The following is a 21,315-nucleotide window of genomic DNA, read 5'->3' on the forward strand; positions in this document are numbered from 1 at the left end:
ATCTAATGAAGACTTGTCTAAAGGCTTGCTTGTTTGGAACTAATTAAAGACAGATATCCTAAATAGAAAAAGGATCATGGGAATTACATTAGGTGTCTGGAGACTTGTTATTCTTTTGGTACTCTGAGTAGATTGTGGAAGTTGTTAGGGATTCAAGAAATAAGGCAAGCTAATAAAAAGTTCTATTTTTCTGGTTATTGGCCAACTATTGTATTTTTGTTTGCAATAAGATTTGTGCCAACAGGCTAGGGGCTTGAATAAAACATTTAAACATTTGTGCATTAACACATTATGGTGAAAAGAGAGTCTTGTGCTTTCACTCGGTGCATTTCAGCCTTCAATTAATGTGAAAGCACTACAATGCCTATGCAACTTCTCTTGCCTAGTGGTGCACCATTTATCATTGCAGTTTTACATTGACCTTGACACCCACTTCATTAGAATAAAGATTGTCTACCATTTAGGTTACATTGTTCCTCTGCACAGAGACCCCATGCAAATTTCTGTTCAGATAGAAGAGCTGTGAGCCTGTCAGAGGTCATCTGCATTAAATGATTGCAGCTATTTTCCAACTGCTTCTTTTCATTCTACTCAATTCAGGCTAGGAGGATCAATCAAGCCCTCTGCCTGAAACAGTGGGACTGCTGGGAATATAACTGTTTTTGGTAGTAGTGGATATGCCCTAAACAGTATTAAATATTTAATATAAATTCATTAAAGGGCACACAAAGTCTTCAAAAAGATATTACATATATAGTAAAATCTAAAGTGTTGGGATCACTTTTCTTAAAAAAAAAGGCAGAACAATGAATACCAACTGCATAATTTTTTAATGTAGGCAAAATTCAGTTCATGAAGTTGCTTAATATTTCTTTCAATGTGTTTATTTCTCAAGCTGCCACAGAAGGAAATGCATAGCAGACGTGTAATCTGCATTTGTTAGTTTCTGAAACATAAAAACCTCAGGTGTCTGTAGGGGTTTAACATGAAAGTGCTAAGATTTGTTTTGTCTTATAGGCGTGTACCCATATGCACATGCACTCTCACACAAATACATATTGTGCTGTTGTGCTTATTTGTAGGGGAAAAAGGCAAATGGAAATAAGTTAGCACTCTCCTTCTTGAGTTTTCTGAGTGATATAATTGGAATTAAATTATTAATGGGAGATACTTAAAAAAGATTGTTTTATGATCTTCTATTACAGAATTTGCAATTCATTTTAATATTTGTAGTTTGATTTATATAAAAGATAATGCAATCTATGTCCAATTAACAATACATAGCCAATGTAATATGATTTCCAGATCATGCAAATGGAATAAACTAGAAGAGGAAAAACTGATTCTTAACCTCAGATGTAATTTGCTCTGTGAGTTCTGGCAATTTTAAATGACATTGCACTTTTTAATTTTTCCAAAGGCTCAGCAGCAAATTTATCCCAATCAAGAAAGCCTATTATTAATTTACAAGGACAATTGTAGGAGTCTTTATAATTTCTCTGTGCAATTATTTGCCATAAATTGCTAATGCAGAAATACATGAAGTTTGAAAGAAACAGAAACTGCTTTTCATCTAGACAGATCACACTGCCCAGATCTTGAATGTTGTCCAGAGGTTCTAGTGCTATTGACAACATAAGAAATATAACTAAGCTTCTGGACAGTGTCTAAAATGTTTCACACTGACAGTACCAAAAAGGTAGAAGCATTAAGAGCTATTGTGAAGGGTAGGCTGGCCTCTAGCAGATTCCTTCACTTTGCTTGTATACAGCTGAGCTTTGGACCCTGGACTTTAGAATAAAAAGACTCTTTGTTCACCACTGAATGGCATTAGGCATGGGCTTCCTAAGGGGCCACCATGAAGCCTAGTATGAAGAGTGCAAACATTATCCAGAAAGCAAAGTGAGAATGTGTGTGAAGAGATGATGGACAAATATTGCTATGTATGCATATATATATATATATATATGTATGTATGTGTGTGTGTGTGTGTGTGTGTATGTGTGTCTATATATATGTATATATTTATGTTATGTATTTGGTGAATTTGCTTGCAGAATATTATTTACTCAATTTTTTGCATGCAGTATATTTTGCAAATTTGAGCCACTGCTGACTGTGCATGCACATGCAGACACCGAGGGTATATGTCTGTATTTATTGGTGTCTGGCACAGTCAAAACGGCCCAAAAGGCAAATCTTTAAAATGTAGAATTTCAATGCAGGTAAAACTAAGGTTGCGGGTCACTCAGTTGTGATCTCAGTTGTATATCCTACAGTGCCATGTGACTGAAGATACTTTGTTAGCATGTGAATGATGGAATGCAGAACATCTACAAATAGCACACCCTTATTTCAGTAATGGAGAAAGTTCATTGGCTTAATTCTTCTGTACTTCGTAGCCATAGCTCCACTGTGTGTTCAGTATGTCTGGTCCCTTTTCACTATAACCAACAGAAGCACCATACAAAAGTCTTACAATGGATGTCTTAATCTCTCTGTGTGCTTTTAGAGCATTATTTTGAATTCCATCATGCAGGCTTTTTTTTTTTCTTTTCTCTTCTGAAGTTTTATTACAACAACAGAATTCCCAGGGAGCTTTAGGGGCAAGGTTCGCATAATATTGCCCTAAAGTTTTGCTCAAGGGGTGGAATCTGCTGATCTCCTGATCATCTTTTTGTGGTGTTTCTCTTTCTGAAAGATGCAGTGCGCAGTCTTACAGAGTTGTTAACTGTGTACAGATTTTTTTATTGTTTACCAGACAGTGCACATCTACGAACCTTTCATGATGATTTCTTTCTCTGACCTCTCAGTGACTAGGCATCTTGTTCCTTAACACCGAGGGAGGCTGAAAAATGCTTGAGTTGCTCAATGTGTGCCTTCTATACCAGTTTCAAAATGGCTTATTCTTCTGGTTTCCATGGTGACAATTAACACTGTTACAAGGCATTGTTCCAGTCTCCATTTGGACAGAATTTTCGGGTGTGATTTTTCACACAAAAAATGTTTTATATAATTTTTTAAAGAAAATAAAAAAAGAAAAAAAGACACAGTTTAGCATAAAGTGTTGAAAAATGTGTCTCAATCAGCCTGCCTTTATTTCTTAGAATGTTTTTATCAGGGGAAATAAGGTTTTAACTTGCTTTGTTTTGGAATTCAACTTCTTTTGGTTTAAATATTTTTGCCAAACTTCTTCATGGATAAATGGTACTGCATTTATTTTAACTCCTTTCTTTGTGCTTCAAGAAGTATTGATCGTATTGAGAGAGAAGGAATAAAAGGCCAAATTCTTTAACTTACATAACAATGTTTTGGATTTATTTAGAGTGTACTCGGGCACACAAAACCAAGCACACAAGCACGCAGCTAATCATGCTGTAAATATTTTGCAGTTTTTACAGTATTTTTTTGTTTGGGTTTTTTTTCCCAGTTTATATGACAGGTGTTGTGGGAAATTAAATATTACCCATTTATTTATTATTGTGGTTGTTGCAAGAAAACTGTGACCTTAACTTGCTTAATCTCATTTTTGACTATTAAACAGTAATCTATATCATACCATCCACAGACTGTCACAATAGAGCAGTCTTTGCTCACTTAAAGCTGAGGAAAGAATGAATCTGAAGATTAAATTATCTTCTCACCACAGGATTAAGTAGTCCTACCAGACTAGGGTTGTGCAGCACTGATAGAGCTGGTAGCTAATTTTTCCATGCAACTGCTCAGAGTGTAGGTGTTTAATGGATTAAAAAAATGGTACTAGCAATAGCATCTCATGCTATCAGTTCTCAAACCATACCTCCTTTACATTAAGCTCTTTCCTTAACCTAAAATATGCACTGCATATTAAATATCCAGGAGTGAAACAATACTGACTCTCAGTCATATACCAATACATCTGATAATAACTGAAATCTCTCATCTTTTACTGTTACTGTATAATGCATTTTCTGTCAATCAGCAATTTTGTCATGCTTGTTTATACAGTAGGTTACACGGTGACAAAGACAGCACGTACATAAAACCTAGCTTATTTAGTTTTTAATGTAATAACCTTTTATAACATCTGTCACAGTGTTTGGATTATGCAGCACTGAATTATTTTATCTAGTCCAAAATTAAATGAAATGTCTTCCGTTTCTAAGTTAACAAGAGCATTGTAGTTATGAAACATGCAGTGTGTTTTATTTCGTCATCAGTCCTGCACTGCCAGGAGCATCCCCAGCCCAGGCAGCAGCCAGTGCCAGCCTGGAGCAGGTGATGAGCAGTAACTGGCTGTGCCTGCACCAGTGACACACAGCTAGAGGACTCCCTCAGTCTATTAATTCACTTGACAAAAGAAAGGGATTCGCGCGTACTGGGTTTCAGTGCCTAGCAAATTGGACTCTGGATTCCCTTTGATATTACATGTACTTATGGAAATAATTATGCAAATCCTTTTCGGCTATATCATCTTTAAATAGAAATCAGATTACATAAAGAAGATTGTAATCTCCTCCAGCAGCCATTCTAGCCAAGAAGGCAATAAAACAGGACCAGGAATCATACTTGTTGAACACATCAGGCGAATAAAATGGTGCTGCCTCTTGGGGTCCAGCCCTAGTGCCCAGCCTGCTGTAGGCACTGCCCACAGTTGTACACATCTCAAGCCTCAGCCACAGCACAGCAAGTGTCAAAAGGCAAGTTCTTCATAAACAATTCCTTGGTTTTTACCATGCATATTCATGCAATTTTGGATACGCAGACACCTGATCAGTGTTCATTAATAATGAGAAATGGTTTAAATCACCTCATTTAAAACATTTGCTCTATGATCCACAAATGACTAATATTTGCTGAAGTTTACATAATACAAATGATGTGCATGTGTTGTGTAAATGAGAGATTAAAATATGAAACTAACAATATGCAAACATATGCATGGAAATGCTGAGAACCTGTTAGCTGAAACAGTGATTTCACACCTTTATTATTTTCTTTAAGCTGTCTGCAATTGTATTTTTGCTTTGTTTTCCTACAGAGCATGCTTTTGGATCTGGCAAAGGCACCCATGTTTTAAACATTCCTAATTTTGACTTAATTTTTATATTTATCCCAGTTATTAACATTTTCAGTATGAGCTGCAATAGCAGTTTTCTTGACTGAATTTGAAGCAAAGAAAGCTTAATGTTTAGGAAGCAATTTTCTAATAGCTTTGTAAAATTTATGTAAGTCTTGTAAACACCTTTGCAAGTATATGTACTGAACTCTCTTCTTTCAGTAAAAGGCACATTTTTGGCCATATCAGAAGTTTCATTTCAATGAGTCTTTTCACACTTAATTAGCTTAACTATATGGAGGATATGTATATGTGTATGCCTGTGTGTTAATTTTTTTTTTTAATTTACTGTACCAACTATGAAAACATAATTAACCACTATAGTAACCATTATATGTAATAGTTAAGTCACATTTTCAGAGAATACAATTTTAAGAAAAATATTTATTTTCTAGTTTGTCTGTATATTAGAGCACATTTTTATAGACTATGTAAATAATATAGACCCAAATATTTAGAAAGTCCTATGAAAGAATTTCTGAAAGAAGCTTCTAGTTTTATACCTGTTTTCTGTGTTCCTTTTTTTTGTTTTTTAACAATAAATAACAGTGCATAAATAGAAGGTATTTTCAACTTGAAGAAACTATTGGACTATATTAACATTGTGGCTGTTCTCATTTGTGGGCCAGTTCACTATTCCTATTGGTTGATGCAATAAAAATCAAGTAACTGCTATTGTGTTTTAGGAGAACTATTTCTAATTGTTTTTCGAAGGTCAAACTCTCACATTTTCAGGCCCATGTGTGACACAGAAACCACAATGGGAGAGAGAATAAATAAACTCTAGAGGAAACATAAGTATGAAATTATTTCCTTGGGGTTTTTAGTTTCATTTTGGTTTGTTTTCCATGAAGAACCTCAGTGTTACTTGCTGAAGTAGCATGTTTTAAAAACAAGATTCCACTAACCTGAATGAGACAAAGGCAGATCAAGCTTCAGATGGGAGAGTGTTAGTGGATATTATTGCACAAGTGAATATTGTGAGAGAGTGAATATTACTATGTGTAATCAGTTGCTAACCACCTGTATAGATGTGCCACCCAGAACTCTACGTGCTTGGTACCCAAATCTCTTATGACATGTTATGAGAAGGTTGTGTGCTTAAAAAAAATAAAATGAGAAAATGTCAGATGGAGCATGATCACAACTGGGTGCATACAATTAAAGTTTATTTTTTTATGGTAAAAACTCTCTACAGCAGCTAATACTATACATTTCTTTTCATTTTAGAGATACAATGTAGAAATGTCAATCAGACACCCAAAAAAGATGGAACTGCTTAGTAAGGTTGAAGCTCTGAAGAAAAGTGGTGTTTTACTACCAAACGATCTCCTTGAAAAAGTGGATTCAATTAATGAAAAATGGGAACTGCTCGGGGTATTTGCATTTTTATTACTGTTTGTGGGTTATGTGTACATTTTTGTGTGTTGAAGTACACTGTCTGTCTGATTTCTAATTTGGAGCACAAATATCTCTCTCTTTCAATCCACCACGTATATTTCAAACAAGCTACTCATTCTATTATAAAAACTCCACAGCCTTTTCCTCTTCTGTTGATTTTTTTTTTATTCCATGCTTGTCTCCTGTCTGACTTTAATAATTTTAGTTCTTTAATACATAAAAAATGTAAGTAAAATATGCCATGTATTATGGGTATGCACCAAGTCAACTATAATGCAGTATATCTGATATACACTGACTGTCATGCTTGAGTGAATGTTAATAGAATTTATTCTGAAGGTACATGTTAGAGACATCTACTGTTTAACTATTTACTATACCTTTAAGATGAAAAGTGGGGTTGTCACTGCATATTTCAGGTCACACTGATGGCTCAAAAACAAATACACAGATTCAGTACAAATCTGCATACCTGAAGCTGAGAATACAGCCAGGATATGTTTCATGCTGCTGTATTCATCTCACTTTTGACAAAAGCCAAAAAAGTTTCATGTAATTCATTTCACGCTATGATGGGCTGGGTCTCAGCCAAAGAGTGAGATACAAGAATCTGGCAAAAAAGCAATATAGGGATTCTGTTACCCAGAGACCGGTGATGGCACTGTGCAGGAGACACTATTGTCCTATTGTTGTAAAACAGCTGAGAGAGAGAGGTCAAACTATATATTTTTCCATCCACTCCTCTCCTTAATTGCCTTCACTTCAAATCAAGGGTAAGATAAATTTATAAATTACTTTAAATGATTAATTATAGATGTGTGATATTAGCAATACAGTTACATTGCATAATTTTGCATGCTATTATCCTAGTTCAAAAAATATTTCTAATATATTATTAGTAAGATATACATGCAGCCTGCCAACAGCATTTTAAATACTGACTTAAGTCACTTTAGGTGATGTGGTAATGCAATAGCCATTTCAGGGTGGGGCTTTTTTAGTTAAGCAGAGTTGCTTCTAATCACTTGATTCTCTAAATGTGCAAATTGTCAGAAAATGTTAAAATTTGCCTCATGAGCAGTGAGCTTATTACTTTTAATTTTAATCTGCAGCATCACCATAAGCATTTTGAACTTGTTTGATTGTTAATAAATTTACTGATTTAGAAAGGACTTACTAACCCAGTCTTTTGCATCTGATCATGACAACTTTTTTTTTTAAATAATTTCAGATGTAAGCCTTAGATTTATGAATTTCAGTGTATTTAATCAGCTTAGTTCAGTGGCACTGATTAAAGCTGGTATGATATCAAACTATGAAATAAGATCATAATTCTTAAAATCTAGGAAAACTGTCTTAAAAATTTTGAAGCCCTTTGCTTCTCAGTATGTTAAAATCAAAATATACCTCCATATTAAGTTTTGCCATTAATTTCAGCATTTACGGAAAAATAAAATATAGCTATTACAGTGTTTCTGCTAAATGCAGTTTCATGAATAATAAGCAGAGTTTGATAGAGTTTTGTTTAATTTAATAAAAACCTCTGCAGAAACTAACAGCACTAGACATACTGTTTTAATTGGCATGATTACATTTTAATTGGCATGAAAAAAATTAAAGACAAGGATTTTAACTTCTAACAATGGCAAAATAGAGGGATATGGTTTTTAATATTACTTTCATCTAAGGTGAACACTGTGGAATGGAAATACATTAGAATGAAATGTCAGTGGTGCGTACAGTTTAATCTGTGAAATTTTGTCCCCTGTGCTGAATATTACTCTGTCTCAATTGCATATTAAACAACCCTATCAAGGCAGGCATTGGCATCTGCTGTGCTGACACAAATTGTGAATTAAATGAAATTGATGTCCTCTGTCGTATATTTATGAAGACGGACCATTCTCTGAAGTATTCTGTTTATGAAGAATTTATGATTGCAAACTGTTCCAGAACAAAAAAGTGGCAATAAATTCTTTTTTGTGACCCTACCCTCCAAGGGCATTGATTTCACCTCCTGCTGCTACTTTTGTTGCAGCATAAAAACAATAGCTAGTGCTGGATTCCACTGAGGGTCTTCAAATTATCAATATTTGCACCATGAAAATAGAAGGGTGTTGCCAAGAAAGAATGTTTTCAGTTATGATCTCCTAAAGATGTGATTTACAGAATGCCATGTATCAGATTAATATCTGTTGCTCTAATTTTATTTGTGTTTTAAAGCGTATTTTTGGAAGCCAATTTCATTGTTATAAATTATATTCCAGTAACTTTTATAGCGTGCACTTCCAACAGACAGACATACTGGGTCACCTAAAACTGTATCTTCATGTTACAACAATTAACCACAACTAATTATCAGTTTAAAAGGTTATTGGATGTGAGTGTCAGTGTATATTCAATATTCTATAATCAGTAACACAGATCTAGTGCTTATAATAAGTGTCAGCCTGACAGCCTCTTATAGGTCAGATAAAATACTGCTTGGCATAGGAGAAGCAGGCAACAGCACATCTCTCTTCTGATGTTAAAGGATTGCCTTTCAAAATACTGAAAAGGAAGATAACTTTCTATCCCTGGCCTCTTCAGAATATTCATTAAGCACCCAGCATCCACTATCAAAATGTTATTCAGTGATTCTGTTATTAGAAGTATTACTTTGAGAAGCTGGAGTAAATTAGTTTCATTAGCAATAGCAGACAAACGTTTTGTCTGGTCTATTATGTCAAAGTGGATTCTTAACACGGAGAACTGAAATTTGAATTTGGTTGCCTAAAAAATTGGCCTTATGTTCCAGGAACAGTGAGGATTTTTGGTGTCTGAATGAGTTTAACCACTTAAAAACAAACCAGCTTTTGTGACCTAACTGTTCCTCTATACAGCCTCAGGGCTACATGAATGAAAATTATAACCTAACTGTTCAGACCTCAAAAAATATCTCAGTGTTTCTCCAAAAATTTTAATGCTACCTTGGATAGGGGTCTGGTGAATTCAGTGATTTTCATATTTTCTGTTGCTGTCTAGAAACCAGTAACTCTTATACTGGTTATATACTGGTATATACTGGACTTATACTCTTAGCCATAAGTGTCTGAAGTCACCGACAAATTCTGTAGACTAACTAGTTTACAAAGTTATGAAGAATTTTGCTTCCTCTGTCCTTAATTACTCTTAGTAAACACTAATTTATAATCCTTCTGGCAAAGTCAGTGACCCAGAGAGAACAGCATAAGTGAGAAACAAGGGTAGGAAAATTGAAATGTATTGAAACAAGGAAAAAAAGAATGAAATTGATTGATATTAATCATAATTATCAAAAACCACATCTCTAGTTATTTAAGAGATCCTTATTGTTGCACATTAACCTATATATGTTTTGGTACATAAGATTAATCTATGTTTTTTTTATCTGATGCATTAGAAAACCCTAGGAGAGAAGATCCAAGACACAATGGTAGGGCACAGTGGGTTAGGTCCACGTGACCTGCTCTCGCCTGAAAGCGGCAGCCTGGTAAGGCAGCTGGAGGCCAGGATCAAAGAGCTGAAAGGGTGGCTGAGAGATACAGAGCTTTTCATCTTCAATTCCTGTCTGAGACAAGAAAATGAAGGAACAATGAATGCTGAGAAACAACTGCAATATTTTAAGGTAATAAAAAAACTATCATAGCTTTTGTAGAGAAACTCTTCTTTATGGTGGGATAAAATATTTATCTTTTACATAACATAATGAAATGCATGTATATATTTAATTATATATTTTCATTTTTATTTATGTGTTCACTCATGTTTATTTTATTGAATCCTTACAATAATGTTTATAAATATTTTTTGCAAAAGAGGTCTTTAGAGGGCTAATTGCACCACGATTGTAAAAGCAATAGTATTCTTTCCTTCTACCTCAGTATAAAACATAGAATCATTGAATGGCTGGGGTTGGAGGAGACCCTAAAGATGATCTATTTCCAACCCCCAATCCCCCTGAAATGGGGAGGGGCAAAAAAAAGCAGCTGAATTTTGTCTCAGAAAGCTTCACTCCGAATTTCACTCTCAGCATAAGGTAATTAAGGTCTTGTGTGACATCAGTTTAATAACCTATCTGCCCATATGAGTCAAGAACAGCCTATCTGAGGTAACAATTACAGTGAGCTAAATTTAGCGTACATGAGAAAATATTCAAAGTTGTGGTGACTAGATATGTGGAAAAGACATATAGACTATGAGATTTGCATTAATCTAGGCCACATCCTAAGCCTAAGCCTGAAGATTTATAAAAAAGAGGGAGAAGATGGTAGTCACAATGCTTTATTCAGTTGATAAGCTCTTTCAACCGAAGGCCAGTGTTCAGCTTTGCAACTGACTTATTGGAGGTTGCATGTTTTGTTCCATTCCCTGTAAGTAGTGGTAACATTCAGGAAAGAGGGCTAATTTAGCAAACACACCTGGCAGAACTGTGCAATTTTCTTCTCTTCATAGTTTCTAAATAAACCCTCTCCCAAGTCATCATTACAGGTCACTTTACTCTGCAAGTGATCTTTGACCAAAGAATAAGAAAGGAATCACAAGTCATTGTTGAGCTTTAGAGGTAAAGAGGTTTTTTCTCTTCCACTAGTACACCAGGGTGTCTATGGCAACAGTAGTCTCAAGGGGATGGACAATTTCTTAAATATGCACCTCAAAGAGTATGCTGCCAACACTTCTAAATGTACTTTGTTTTGTACAAGCATTCAAGAAAACATCAGCAGAAATATTATTTTCTTCCCATTTAGTCATTCCTTAACTCTTCATTTTTCAACAATGATGATTAGTGAGAAGGGTGTGCCAATGTAGATAAAGTCAGTGGTTTTCAGGTTCCTGAACTTGGCCATTTGAAAGCAATTTTGAGTTTCTTATGACATCAATACTACTTTTTAATGATTTGGAGTCTTCTGCTAATGGGGGAAAAAAATCATGGTGATTCTGTTTGATCTATCAGCAAACTTCAAAGTAAGTGATTAAGAAGGACTGTTGATAGACCTGCAGAACTTCACAGCAATAGGTGCATATTTTCCATAGGAAATGCTGGACATTTTTATTCCTGTAGAAAATTATGGCATTTATTTAAGTGCAGAACTATGAATTAAAAAATCTAATTTCAGGAAAGCTCTATTTAAATCTAAATTTTTTTTATATTCATACACACACACACACACACACACACACACACACAGAGAGAGAGTAGTACCATACCAATCTTACATATTTTGTGCATAAATCTCTCAAATCAAATCTTTTTATACATATATGATATGATATCATGCCAAAAGCTCCAGAGATGTTAAACAGCATAGTGTTATCCACCATGATGTAGCCAGAGTATTTCCTTACTTGTTTGATTATCTATTAATTACACAAATAATACATTAATTATTTTCAAAATGGTAGCCATTAGAGTATAAAAAATAATTACCTATCAAATATGGTGAGAGCACATCATTTTGTCATATATATTGAACCATCTTTGTCTCATTAAATCTGAAATTCACTATAAGTAAGTTTTCCATTCTTCACTGATCTCCTGGGGAAGTGTATAAAAGAGAAAATGGATATAATTAGCAATACTGCAATGTATAATACATATATTTGAGAGAGAACATTAGAACATTTTCAAAAACATTAGCTATGCCACTAGTAGAAAACCTGCTGGGGTTTAGTTTGACTTACTTTCCACTTAAGAGTTTAACCTTATTACTGCTTTCACTGTGGTAAGTGAATCATTGTTTCTTAATGGAAATTTACTGTGATGCACCATCCCAATACACACAGCCACTGTACACAGGGAAACATTTTTAATAAAATAAACTCAACAATGCCATTGATTTTTATTCCATAATGTTATGCTTTAAATTACAGTTATGCCTTAGGAAAAACCGTTATTCCATTTTTGAGGTGTACTCCTTCCATTTTGCAATTGGAGGGTGAATTGAATGTGTAGCTCACATGCAGTTGGGACCCAAGATGAGAGCGATGTGGTGGGAGGAGTAGTTGTTAAATTCACTAGTAGGAAACTATTTTGACTTCTTTTTCTTTTTTATAGAAAATCATGCCATACAAATTTGAGTGTTCTTTTTATTAAAGAATTCACTACTGCATTATTTGCTTTTGGAATACTCCTGTGTAATAATAATACCTAGAATTTCTATAGTACTGTCCAGTCAAGGATCTCTACATGCTGCACAGACATTACTGAACTAAGCCCCACTAAACATTTAAGGTAGATATTATTATCATCACCTTTTTAGAAATGAGGGAAATAAAATACATGGAGATTAAATGACTTTTCAAGGTTTTCACAGAAAGTCAAGTGTAGCATAACTACAGCTCTGTTCAAGAAGGGAGAAATAATGAACACAAGTTGCTGAGCTGTAAAGGGGGAAGCCAAGGTGTCTGGCTGCAGTTATTTCTTCTGTTGCAATGCAAAATGTCGACTAAGAAAAAAAAATTTAAAAATTACTTCCAATTCCTGAGCTCATTATAGCTACAAATATATGTTTATTTATTTATTCATGCTTTTTATTCCTCTTTAAGTCCTTTGAGTTCATGTTTTCTAGCTTTCCACAGAAAATGATGTGGGCAAGAACCAGAATCTTACCTTTTAAATGAAATCCAAAATTCTCAGGTAAATACATAGTTCTAGCCCCTGAAATACCAGATATAATGAGACTAATAATTGGCATAAATCAATTTTCTAAAATAACAATATACAGCTATTTTGTGGGTCAGGAGAGATTTGGAGCTGTAAAGAATGAGAAGCAATAATAAAAAGAGTTTGCATTCTTTCATGAAAGTTTTTACCAAGTTTCATTTGAGTAAGGTCTAGCCAGAAATTTATGTGCCTGTTAGCTTGTCAGTAGAAGTGGTCTGCCACATTTCTTTTATGTGTCTGGGACTTCAAAAAGCATGCTTTTTTCTCTGCAAAACTCCCTCAAAAAGCAGCAAGAGAGCCTAAATAATTGGTCATATATTTTTGTCACTTGCAATAAAACTTAAGACATTAAGTGTTTTGTACAGAGAATGATCAGCTTTCAAAAGTTGTTTTGGGTTCGGCTCACGGACCAGCTACTTGAGAACAAGCTTAGACTTGTGAGTACCTGTCTGTCTCAGAATCCCTTCTCAATCATGTACAACTGGGAAAGCCTCTAGTGTTTCCAGTAGCAAGATTTATAAAGGATCTTGTTTTCTTTCTCCTCTAAACTGGGATGGGGAACAAGATTTTTCCTCTTCAGAACAGGATTTTAGCAGACATTTTCTGCTAAATTGTGTTTGGCAAAAATAATGTTGCATTTCATGTCATTTCCTGATCTGGTTTTATTTGAAGCAATAAGCAACATGCTATATAGAGTCATACCTGTCTCTTAAATCTTTATTTGTGTCTCTAACAAAAATAGTCTTGGTTTTCAGTAGTACTGAAAACTTGTGGTTTTCATTCACTTTAGTCAGTATATCCATTAAAGAAATCAGACTACTTAATCATACAAAACATGTTGAAAATTTTTTCTCATTTGAAATTTCTAAAAGTCAACGGTTTATTGAATTCCACAGCTAGTATTATTTGTTGCCATTTCTGCTTACCTTGTAAACAGTGTAAATTATGTCCTGGTTGTAACTATTTCTAATGACTAGACCCACTCAGAACTGTAAGTTTTCATCTTCCACTACATTTATGACTTGAGCATACCAGATGATGTAGTGTCATTTAAAAAAAAAGTATTTCTCAGCAACATCTCTTATTTCTCCAATGCTTAAGGCAACTGAACTTTCTGATTAAATAAATGCAAATTTCTGGTTTCATTGGTAATTAAGAGTCAATATGTCTTATGATGCTTTTTATATTTACTGAAAAGTTTGTAGAAGAGTCAGCACTGTACATCATACAAAAAAACCAGTTAAACCTACTTCAGCCAAATAAAACACAAGTGAGTTTGGAAGCATTTAAAATTATGGCCAAAACGAAGTAAAACTATTAATGTTGAATAAAGGTTTGGAGACTCAGAAATTAAAGAAAATGTTGGCTGTTCCCACTGGTGGCAGGAATTGCTTTCACCACTGCATTTTGGAGCCTTTACAGTTTTTAGAATGATGTTTCTGGCAGAGCTGCAATCAAAGAATTACAGAATTTCAATATGCATGTAACAAAAGTATGCAAAACAGTCTGCCACAGAAAGTCCAAAAGAAGTCAAGCTGGATTTAATCCTTTTCACACCTCTATGATGGGAAAAAAAAATGTTTTAATAAATTTCTCAAAAGGAGTGTGACTTCAGAGACCTAAAACTTTTCACAGATGAAAAATTCTTTACCCAAATTTTGTTTGGATTCAATTTTAGCAAACAGAAAGGCATATAGTACTAAATTGTACAGAACCAGGTAGGATTCCAAAGTTGCATCTAGCCTAATGCCTCTTACAAAGGTTTGAACCGAATTCAGACTGAATTTCCATGACCCACCATCCCAAAGTGGCACTTCTGTGGACCACTGAAATGGGAAGCCTCATCTTTATAGTAAAGCAGCTGTACATACATATTTTTTGGCCCTAATGTAATACATGGTTATATCTCTAAGTTGATTTAATTTACTAAAATATCAATGCACAATACTCTGTATATATGCAAATGCACATAAACACAGAACTTAGATATTTAATCTACCTCAGATTTTTATTTAATATACTTATTACTGAAAAAAAGTGTTTTAATAAGCTCTCCCTGTTTAAGGTAACACTGATATGACATCGAATTCCCATTTGAGAATAAATGCTTTGCTGAGATAGCAGCTGCCGTTCCATCATCTCATTTTGTCTTGAATCCTGAACCGCAAATTCTGGGGTTTTTTTACAATGTTACTTACCTTCTGATTAATCAAAACATCAAAATTAATCTTAAAGAATATCTAGTTGTCAAAACCCTTTTTTTCCCTCTCAATTTCTCCCTTTGCTGGGACAAATGAAGAGACAGAAGAGCCTCTGGACTAAGACTGAGGTGTGGGATAGAGGTTTCTCTAGTAATAGGAAGAGCTGAGCTCAGCAGAGCTCAGATACAGCACTATACTGAATGCTTTGGTGGACAGAGAATGACCTAGTGGCTAATTTTAGGATAAAAATTCATATTTTACTCATTTCTTAGGTCTGTTTTATGTACTGTCCCCTTATTTCTGATACACCAAGATGTTTGTCCCACAAACAGTAGAGGCATGTTAAAACAGACTAGCTACAGGGCAGAGATCTTCTCTGAGTTTCTTTTTCATAATTGGAAGGGAGAAAAGTACTTTTGGGATGCAATTAATCCATTCTGGTTTAGGCATCCAAAACCAAAAATTGAAAATTTAGGCTATGGAGAAGAGGTATTGTACCTCAGAATACCTGCTTCTAAATGACTGTCTCAGGCTCACATTTTCTATTAGTTCGGATGAATCCCACTCAAAAAATTATCGGGAGTATTATTAGGACAGAGGAACTTGGAAATGAGACAATTGCAATTCCACTTAGAATGATTTACTGATATCTGTGAGGTTCTTCTACACTAATTACAGGTTTATTTACTCTCCAGAAAGGTTAAGCTCAAATTTCTCTTCCAGTCCTCCTAGATGTGCAATAGGGTGCTAATTTGATCCATCTTATTAATGGGAACTGTTGAGGAGGTAGTTGAGCCCTTCTCCTTGTCTTTCTTACTGTATTGAGAGGATCTATTTTTAATTCTTTTGTCATGGGTAAGCTTGAGAGACTTGAGGTCTCACTCAATTTGAGTAACACAGAAGATGCTGGCCTACAGAGGAAGCTGTTCCAAACTGGCCATTACAAAGTCAAGCTTGCAATTTCATAGTGACAAAGGGCTTATAGCTCCTTTCCCAAGACTTTCATATCAATGATACCTACAGACGTGGAGCTATATTTCCCCCTCTAAGTCATGGCCTCTTGAAGACTCATGTGTGTAGAAGTAAAAAATGGCTTCTTTTGAGAGAACATTCTCAGTTCTATCACTTATTATTTTCATTAATGCTTGAAGATATAATTGGCTTTTTTTTTCTTTTGATCATTCCAAATGATTCCTTGAAAATACGACTGCTTTTTGTTCTGCTATTGCCTTGAAGACTTATTTACAGTAAAACCAGAATCATTCTTTTCTATTACTATCAACCTGGAAAAGGAAAATGAGAAGAAAGCAGAAGATGAGAAAAGAAAACAAGAAACAAATATTTCCCATAAATTTAAGCCAGGACTGACTTGCACTAATTTACAGAGAGGGATGGTACTTTGGTTGGCCTCAAAGCTTTACCTTTGGTTACTGATAACATGTAGAAAAACAAATACAGCATGGACTGGGAATATAAGACAATTAAGAAAAATTCACTGCACTATCTCCATCAAAGTTCACTTTGTACTACTGCATGTGATTAGATTATTTATTTGACTGTCCATAACTGCCTCTTTGGAGTCATAGCATTGCATTTTCAGGTGAAAATCTATCCAATATTAGTGGATTATTGATTGAATAGTGTCTCTGGAGCCCTTAAACTCTACTAATGAGGCTTTTGTTTAATTGGTAGATCATACTGGATTTTCCCAAGTTTTGTCTTTGTATGTAAGTTAAAAGATAATAGTCCCAATAGGGAGTATTTTTATGGACTGTATTTACCTGTATTAAAGTAAGTACCTTTATTTATACTGAAAATTAATTTCATACTGCCATGAAATCTATTGATTTTGGTAGAATTTGCAGGGTAATTTATTATGAGTAAGAATATGAGTGTAAGAGAACAGGTCCTCAGTATACATTCCTTTGTGTTTATTGCAGTCCTTATCGGGTAAATTATGGATCACAAATATGAGATGTCAGTCAGGAATGGGATTTGTAGACTAGTACCATATTTCTAGGGTCAGGAGAGTGGCTTAGATAATACTTGCTGCATAAAGTCAGTGGGGAAAAAATATACTATGTGGATTCCTGTCCTTTGAAGGATGACTCCTTTACTGCTCTCTCAGGTAAGAGGTGCATTTCCTTGTGTCAGAATCAAACTGAAGGCCTGGCCCCTAATCTGATGGATTTTCTCTGCATTTTGTCAATGGCTGATGGTGCAATGTCATTCTTATGGAACCACCTTTCCCTTTGTTACATTGATGCTTATTTTCATATTTTGGTCGATAAAAGGAGCCTCATTATGTTCTAAGCCTTAGTGAAGGAAGAAGTGAAGGCCTCTTTCATGGCCCTCTTGCTTTCATCCTATCTAGTCTTCTCACCTCAATCTTATCGTCCAGGCAGTGGAAATATGGCACTTGAAGGCACAATACTGTGAGTACCTCTGAGTCTCTAAGACTATCACGGGAAGCAGTCACCATAGCCAGACATCTGGTTTTTGATAACACTTAGCTTTTTGACTGCCATTCACAGTTCATCCTGACCAAATCACTGCTTCTGTCCTTCCTTCTAATTCAAGCCCTCTCATAGTCCTGGGACTAAACTATGTGTGTCGGTCATGTCCATCTAACTGGTACAAGGGGCAAGTTAGTATTAATTTAAAACTTAACATATTTATAGAATCACATAATCATAAATTTTAGAAGAGACCTCCAGGACCCTCAAGTCCAACTTTTGGCTGAATACCACCATGTCAACTAAACCATGGCACTAAGTTCCTTTCACGTAGTCGTAGAGAGTGATACTCTGAGCCTCCTTTCCTTCAAGCTGAACAATTCCAGCTCCTTCAGCCACTCCTCATATGATTTGCCTTCCAGACTTTTCACCAGCTCTGTTGCCCTTCTTTGGGCATGCTCCAGCACCCCAATGTCTTTCTTGGAGTGAGGGGACCAGAACTGGACACAGGACTTGAGATGCAGCCTCACCAGTGACAAGCAGAGAGGGACAACTACTTCCCTAGTCAATGTGATCACTTGTCTTGATCTTATTTACCAGGTTAGGTAATGAGGGAGCTACCCTACATCTGAGAGGGGTGAGCCTACCTTACCACAGTGCTGCCTGGCTCTGGTTGATTCTGCTCTAAGTAGCTTCTCTTGTTGGGAACTTTTAGTTTTGTCTTGAACTGAACCCAAAAACTGTGGGCCTGACTGTATATTTATGCTTAAGGTAAGGCAAAAGAATGTATATTCATTCTGAGGATGCACTGCTTTTGGAAATAAGATTAACACAATTTCTGGAAAAGCCTGTTTGTTGTCCCTGTGCGTATACAGATAGACATGAAAACATCACAATTTATTTTCCTCAGTTTACCCTGGCACAGCTCAACCTGTGTGTTTTTGCATTCAGGCAAAGTTTACTTCGTTGACATAAGAAAAAAGCCAGAGGAAATATCTTTTTCCTTACTTATTGCATGTGTTTATTTCCCCTTCCCTGTTCTGAAGTCGCCAAAAGAATAGTCTCATGTATTTTATGTTTGCTGCTTTCCCATAAAAAAGGTAATACCTATACACTGCAGGACACGTTTTTCTGTGATTCAGAATAGGGTCTAGGCTCTCCGTATATTTTGGAATATACCAGGCCCATTGCACAAGGACAGCAAAAATACATATCTACCACCTAAGAGGGAACTAGATTAAGAAAGGGAGTGAGTATGCTATAAACATCTGAACTTCAGCTTGAGATTTACAGATATTGATGTACACCCATGCAAGGAAGTTTTTCCTTTAAAGCCCAATATAGCTCCAAGATAGAATATGAAGTTTTAACAGTTTTAACTCTTCCCTAAAAATGCCTGAAATTCATACCTACAGTTTTTAGGCAATTGGAGGTGGTTTCTTGGCATCAAATATGTGATCTATGTGGAGAAACATCTTGATTTCTTTTAAAATGTAATTCTAAGTGAATTTCAAAGACTGGAAGTCATGTTGAACCTAAATGATTTTTAAGAAAAGTTTCCTGTGCCTGAATTTGTTTCCTGTCTTGAATTTATACACATTTCATTTGAAACTCTACTCACTGTGGTGATCTAACAAAAATTTCAATTTTAAATGTCCAGTATAGGTAAACATATTTTTGATCAGTGTAGTTCAGGATTCACTACAAAAGCAAAACACAACACTGATGTTTATCCTACCTGTCTGATGATTAGCCTGCTTTTATCTTAGCATTTTCTGGGGGCAAAAAACAATACCCTGGAAAATTGTGGCACTTCCTGCAATATTTCTCCTTTGGAATCTTTTTCACTGGAAAGATAATTTCTCAAATTAAATGAGAAGAGGATGCAAACCAAAGGCATTTATAAACAGGATGCTAGACTAGAAATATGAATCCTCCTGCCATCCCCTCTGGCTCCTCTATCTGAATGACTTGGCTTATTCCCTGGAACCAAGTTAACCCCAACTTCAAAGTGGGCAGTATATAGCTATAAAATACTTCCGTTTGTAAATGAATCGAATTCCCTGCATGAAACACAAGAAAAATAAGTCTTGGAAGAGATTTGTTTTATTTCAGTAGGGAAGATTCATTTTCATCCAACACCATTTTACTTTTATTTTTAAAAGTTATCTTTCTGTAATTGCACACTAGTTTAGAGTTAAGATAGGAGCATCTTAACAATAATGGGCACTTTTTTTAACAGATTATTGCCAAAAGTGCATTCTTTATTCCAGGGAGACACTGTAATAGATACCAGCGCTTTCGTAATGATACAAGCAATCTGTAAGCTATTATAGTTTCTTTTATAGTAACTTAATCTTCATATTGTTTTATACGTCTGGAATTTTAATAGTGTTTTTAATTTATGAAGAGGAGTATATTACATATTACTAGTTACATGGGAGTATGAGCTAAATAACAGACCATTGAATGGTATTCTTACAAACAAATATTTTGAAGTACTTAAACAGGCATAAGGAATAGAACAAAGAAGTTAAAGAATGCCATACAGATATAATAGTAGCTTTTATGGAATGGGTCCAGAACCATCTAATCTGAATTGCAACTGTTTTTAATGCATAAATTTTGCTTGTACAGAAAAATGGGAATGCTATTTAAAAGTAAAGGTTTTACTCAGTATAAATATGTTTACCTATTTAATTAATTTAATTATTAAAATAATAATAAAATATCTTATAAATAATTTAATATTTTAAGAACACATATAATAATAAATAATTCAATTATTTATTCAAATAAGTGCATACACCCATGTAACTTTTTAAAGCTAATGAAAAGAATTCATTAAATACTTGCTTATATGTAGAATGCAAACTCCTATGTACATTCCTAAAGCAAGTGCAAAAATGAAGTCTTTTTTTCCTTCTAGTTCATTGTCATTTTAATATGTCTAGAAAGAGACACAGTTCTCTTGTAAGAGAAATATCGTAACACTTTGCAGAGAGTTACAGAGATATGATCAGTGTAGCAATTTAGTGGTTGTAATACTATTAAAAGTAGGGCTTTTAAATGAAGAGAACCAGTTCACTATTTTGAAAGAAGTGATATTCTACTTTAAACTGTCATTCTGCATTTCTGACTTGCAATTAGATGATATTTCTAAAATGTCATTCCCAGATTCTGTTGTGACTGTCATCATAATAAAATGTGACAGGAAAGATATTATATCAATACTTTTTCCATAATTAGCATTACATTTCTCTCAAGGGTTAAATACAAAGGTTTTTCACTGAATGGTCTGCAAGCTTTGTGCCTTTAAAATCTTTTAATATAGCCAAGACTGGTGACAACTGGGAGACAGATCTATGAACAAACCCGTTTGGAGAGAATAGTTTTGTGGTGTGTGATATATGTTAGGCAAATGAGCTTATTAGGGCTCTCATCTATTTTATTATTGGTGCCCAATTTAATAGAGGC

General features: G+C 34.8%; 2 protein-coding genes across 5 annotated transcripts in view; one reads left to right on the plus strand and one right to left on the minus strand.

Moving 5' to 3' along the window:
* Positions 1–21,315, plus strand: part of AKAP6 (A-kinase anchoring protein 6) — a 257,459-nt gene that overhangs the window by 203,661 nt on the left and 32,483 nt on the right. For all 4 annotated transcript variants that reach the window (XM_077180435.1, XM_077180434.1, XM_077180437.1 and 1 more), the window contains exons 10-11: positions 6,329–6,475; positions 9,921–10,145. In XM_077180435.1, coding sequence (XP_077036550.1) covers positions 6,329–6,475; positions 9,921–10,145 — 372 coding nt within the window. The remainder of the gene's footprint in view (positions 1–6,328; positions 6,476–9,920; positions 10,146–21,315) is intronic.
* Positions 6,251–21,315, minus strand: part of LOC143694392 (uncharacterized) — a 95,525-nt gene continuing 80,460 nt past the window's right edge. Inside the window, exons 4-5 of the mRNA XM_077180560.1 lie at positions 11,946–12,053; positions 6,251–10,088 (exon numbers count right to left, since the gene is read on the minus strand). The gene's annotated coding sequence lies outside the window, so the exon portion shown is untranslated. The remainder of the gene's footprint in view (positions 10,089–11,945; positions 12,054–21,315) is intronic.

Source organism: Agelaius phoeniceus, chromosome 6 (assembly GCF_051311805.1).
Source record: "Agelaius phoeniceus isolate bAgePho1 chromosome 6, bAgePho1.hap1, whole genome shotgun sequence".
NCBI lineage: Eukaryota > Metazoa > Chordata > Aves > Passeriformes > Icteridae > Agelaius > Agelaius phoeniceus.